This window comes from Lactuca saligna, chromosome 5 (assembly GCF_052625555.1).
Source record: "Lactuca saligna cultivar CGN05327 chromosome 5, ASM5262555v1, whole genome shotgun sequence".
Taxonomy (NCBI): domain Eukaryota; kingdom Viridiplantae; phylum Streptophyta; class Magnoliopsida; order Asterales; family Asteraceae; genus Lactuca; species Lactuca saligna.
Window position 1 is genome coordinate 216,038,739 of NC_136421.1, and position 5,801 is coordinate 216,044,539.

At 31.8% G+C, this 5,801-nt stretch overlaps 1 protein-coding gene across 1 annotated transcript; it reads right to left on the reverse strand.

The window, feature by feature from the left end:
- Positions 1–2,197: 2,197 nt before the first annotated feature.
- Positions 2,198–4,103, reverse strand: LOC144998939 (monolignol oxidoreductase AtBBE-like 15). Its single transcript, XM_078958670.1, has one exon. It carries the CDS (start codon positions 4,052–4,054, stop codon positions 2,381–2,383), a length of 1,674 nt encoding a protein of 557 aa, XP_078814796.1. The 5' UTR covers positions 4,055–4,103; the 3' UTR covers positions 2,198–2,380.
- Positions 4,104–5,801: the final 1,698 nt, after the last annotated feature.

A 5,801-nucleotide genomic window follows, 5' to 3' on the forward strand; every position in this document is an offset into this window, starting at 1 on the left:
AATTGAGCAAAAAAAACATTCAATAATAGTTCCAAAAAGCTTTGAATATGCAAATTTCGTGTATAACAGTAGAAAAAACTTCAATTATCATGAAAATCGAGTGATATCGATCAAAAAAATTTCATAATAATTAAAAAAAACTTTGAATGTGCGGATTTCACGTATAATAGTAGAAAAACCTCAATTATCATTAAAATCATGCAATGTGTGTTTTGTTTACCTTTTGATGAAGCTTCAAATGCTGAAATCTTTGTTCTAGAAGACATTTTTGTGTATATTCTTCGATTTCGTGATTGATTTAGTGAAAAACGATCAAATATTAGGGATTTTAGTTGGATAATGACAAAGAAATGAAAAAAAGAATAGAGTTATCTTGTATGAAAGTTAAAAAATAAAAATAAAAAGGAAATAAAAAAAGAATAAAGTTGTTTTATATGTTTGAAGACCTACCAATCAAGATTTTAAAGCATAAGGACGATCCACGTCTAAGGAAAAAAGTTAGGGAATAATGTAGTGATTATTTATAAACTGAATGGACCATTTATATAATTTTGTCTATCATTATTACTCTTGGTGTTTCCTTTTTGTCAGCTTTAAACTTAAAGTAATTGAATCTCTCGAAAAAGAGATTCTAACATTTTATTGATTTTATCATCATTAAAGGGATTTACGGGGCATTATATATATATATATATATATATATATATATATATATATATATATATATATATATATATATATATATATATATATATATATATATACTTCTCTCAAAGGTCGAGTTATAATAATTTAATACTTACTGGTTATATGTTTTGTATCATTGTATGTCGTAGGGTGAAGTGTACGAAAACCAAAATAAAAGATGCTTCTTGTTCGTGGAGAAATTGAAGGGCTATATGTGATAGTATAATTACTATTTTGTGATAGTATATATAATTACTACTATAATTACTACTATGTGATAGTATTATTACTACTATCACAACTATTCATCTCATCAGCGTACAAACACCATTCAATCACCGCACAAACACCACATGATCCTATTGTTATATATCATCTTTTTCAATCAAAAAATAGAGTTGGTCAAAGACAAAAATTGAGCAAAGGCTAGATATAGCTCGAAATCTAGATGATCAATAGCAAAAGTCAACAAAGGCTTCTCATTGGACATAGCCAATTGTGATCCGGAACACAACGCACCACGAGACACACGGGATGGTGTGCACGCTCATGATGCATGTCTATCGGGCTACGTAGATCTTTTTGTGGTATGTATAAAAGACGGTCTTATTATATACATTTCAACTATAGCAAAAACTCAATCCATTGGAATAATATATATATATATATATATATATATATATATATATATATATATATATATATATATATATATATATATATATATATATATATATATATATATATATATATATATATATATATATATATATATATATATGTGTGTGTGTGTAAATTAAAGCTTGCTAAAGTCTCTTTTTGGAATCCATATTATCTAGAGTTTACATGCTCTCTATCACATCCCATGATGAACATCAAGTAAACATCAACATAAATTATATTTTATAACAGCTTGTATAAAGCATATAAGTATTTGACAATACCAGTTTTAACTTTTTAATCTAACCATTAGTAGCCTCACATGAATGGACATATTATCTTTTTCATGAACATAGTACACCTTCTATTTAATGTTAATCTCTAAAAGTCTAATGTACTTTTAGTCCTTATGTTTTTTTCACACATGTAACACGTATATTTTAAATTTGAAGTACCTTATATAGTTTAATAAAGTTATTTAACTATTGATTAAACATCTAAAACGTCATTTGATAAAAAGAGAACACAGTGAACTGATGGATCAAATCAAAGTTATAGACATAAAAAAAAAAAAAAAAAATTGTCAATAAACAGATTAATTGGGATTGAAATTATATTTAGCACAAAATGGCTGTTTAAACTATAAAATTGTAATCAAATTTCATGATATATAAAATGGATTTTCTGAATCCACTACTGATTATAATGAGAATCTCAAATCATATGACCCTTGTGGTATTACAACCATCAATGGTGATCACATGTGCTCTTCCATTTCCACCATGCCTATGAAGTGATTACACAAATTTGTATCAACATACTTTGACCATAAACCAATGACAATCTCACACATCAAATTTCACATATATTATTCTTTTCCAAAGTCTTATACTAATTAAGATATATATAATCATCACGAACACATACACTCACTCTTGAACATGACATATACCCCATTATAACTTGTTCTACCATACATCCCATGCTTCTTTGTCACATAACAACAAAAGAAAATGTAAAGAAGAATTGACCCTTAATGATGAATTACCTTTTTACCCTTTTTATGCTTGAATCTTTTTAGTACATTTTGGCCCTTTCTACTCTTCAAGGGTAAAACCGGGATGCTTTGTTCATGCTTGAAGAAGTTATCCGGATCAAACTCAGTCTTGATCTTCACCAACCTATTGAAGTTGTCTTTGAAGTACTTTGTTCCCCAATAACTTGCCTTCACAAAACTGGTGTCATCACCATTTTTATCATTCATTCCGAGATCAAAATCTCTGTAGTTCACATAAGCTTGTCTTGGAAACATCGTAACATACTGAGCCATGTAATTGTAAAGCTTTCTGATCCAATCGACATGCTTGTTCATCACTTCTTTTTCAGGGTTCATCCAGGTGCTCAAATACTGAATCTTGAAAATTACATTTCTATGAGGAAATGGGATTGATGATTCTGATATCCTACCCATCATTCCTCCATAGGGGTTCCATATCATCAATGGGCTATCTTCTTGCAAGAATCTTTCCCAGATGCCTTCTAATCCTACTTCTGGAATTGGGTCTTTCACAAAATCTGATTTTGCTTTGAAATAGTTCAAGAAAGCTGGTTTCCCGGCGAGTAGGACGCTGGTCGGAACAGTTCTTGGGTAGCCGGCGATGAACAACACAGATTCCAACCAACTCATCTGAAAGCAATCTTCTTTCTTCAGACCCAATTCAGGGAAACTTTCTTTCATGATTCCTTGAAGTCTTCCTACGTCTCCAAGAAAGAGTGCATTGTAAGTCGTACTTACAGTTCTTTGAGTCGTATTTGGTATATTTCCGGTCGAAATTATCACCCTAATGAAAAGATCATCGTCAAGTTTGTCGGCAACTTGTTGCCACTTGTAAAGAATCTTTGTGGCACCTTGTTCTAAAGTCCTCCCAACATTAAAAACCGTCACAGTTTCAGGAACAGGCACTAGTTTGAGTTTCCAAGAAAGTATAATCCCGAAACTACCCCCACCACCTCCACGTAAAGCCCAGAAAACATCCTCTCCCATGGCTTTCCGATCAAGTATATTACCATTTGCATCAATGATCTTCGCATCAAGCGCATTATCTGCCCCAAGCCCATACTTCCTCATCATGGAACCATACGCGCCACCCACAATATGCCCACCAACCCCTAGGCTCGTGCATAGGCCAGATGGAACTCCATGAACCTTGCTTTTCTCTGCAACTCGATAATAAAGCTCACCAACAGTCGCACCAGCCTCAACCCAAACCGAGCCATCCGCTATATCAACATCAATGCCACGTAGTTTAGCCAAGTCGAGAACAACATATGGAGGGTCCATAACGGATGTATAAGAGCTCCCTTCGTAATCATGTCCTCCACTTCGAACACGAAGTTGAATCCCAAGCTTTTTAGCACAAATAACCGCGGTTTGGATGTGGTTTTCGTGTAACGGGGTCAAAATGACCTCGGGTTTTGCTGCATATGATGCGATGCAACGGAGATTTTGTGCGGTTGAGTTCAAAAGGGGTGTGAAGGAAGTGTTGTTTGGGGTGAAAAAGATGTTGGGAAGTTGAGTTAAAGAGTTTGTATTGGTAGAAAGACATTGACGGAAGGTGTCTTGAATTGGGTTTGAAGAACAAAAGGGGGAAAGTGATATAAGCAAGGGAATTACTATAAGCATAAGAAATCTTGAAATATAGGCCATTTTTAAAGATTGAGTTATTGAATGGTTTGTGAAGTTTTGAGATAGAGAGGGGTCATATTTATATGGTAATGGAGTTGATCATTGATGACCATATCTTGAGCTATTGCAAATGTCATAATCTAATTATGGGGCATTTATGGGGTTGGAATTTAATTTTGTTTTTATGAGAATTTATTGGTGGGATCGTAAAATCCATGACTTTTAGTTGAAACATTCCAAAGTTTTGTGGTCATATTTGACTGCCCCAAAAGTTTAATCCGTTCCTAGAAAGCCCCCCAACTCCTAAATTTTGGCTAAAGATTTGGTGAGATTTTTATATTGTTCTATGTCTTCTTCCGGTTATGGCTAGGCATTCGAAAAATATTACTTTTAATTAATATTTTAATTAATACGTACTCCGTATGTTAATATGTTTCTAAAACCAATAGCATTACAATAAATAATTTTGTTACATGTTCTATTCTCTTTCATTTTTACACTTATTATTTTCTAGATTTTATTGAATTATTTAATATCCATTTGTCATTTTTATAGATTTTTTTTCTTTTTTATTTAAATCTTAAATGTCACCTCATATTAATTAATTTTATAAATATATATTCATTAATATACATAATTACTTTCTATTTTTGAATACCTATTTCTAATAATATATTAATTAATGTATATGTATATTAATGTAGATAGTATATTCCATTTGTGAATTCATATTAATTAATTTTATTTGTGTAGATTAATTAAGACCAAATTATATAAATATTACATTCGGTTTACCAAAATGTCACAAACTCAATCGTTATTATTATTATTTTTTTTGAACATGGTCTTTGTGGTTATCAAAACTTCTTTTTAATAAACCCGTGTAATACACGTGTTTCACACCTAGTAATTTAATATTATGAATTAAACAATTTTTAGGAGGTTTTTTTTTTGAAACGGCAAATCTAACCTACTACTAAACAACACATTAAATCCACTTATATCAACGACGAGACTTGAACCCTCGACTTCAAGGACGGATGACAATACCGGATACCGCTAGGCTATAAGCCCTTTGGTAATTTTTAGGAGGCTTGATTTGTCAAAAATATATTTCCAACCACTTTTCTCCTGTTAGATCGGAGGGAGTGAGAGGGAAACTTCCATCACTTTTTGTAGGCCATATCATATTTTCCTTCACTTTCATTTCTCTCATCAAAAACCAAAGGAATGGATGGGAAGGGTTTCCCTTACTATTTTTTTTAAATAAAATTAATTGATTTTAATGATAATTGGAATACAAAAGTATAGTATCTATTTTGTAATTTTCGAAAACTATTTTTGTAAAGAGAATTCAGAGCTGGATGTATTCTGCCATATGACCAAAACATTGGGGCCAAATATGTCATTTCCAAAAATTCTTCCTTCTTCCTCTTAAAACCTGCAGACTAAAAAAAACAAATTACAACCACTAACAAGAAGAGAGAGAGAGAGGGAACTCCTTCCCGCACCTCCTTCCCGTGCCTCCTATCCCACACCGCCGGTGCGGTGTTCCTCCGAACGGAAATGGCTCCCGCACCTCCTTCCTGCTCCACTTCGTCCGACCTTATAGTATCAGTTTACTTATAGATTTATTACATAAAATATTTCGCATTTTGGAAAATGATATATATATATATATATATATATATATATATATATATATATATATATATATATATATATATATATATTATTGTCGGGATGTGTGGAAAATGTTATTCTATAT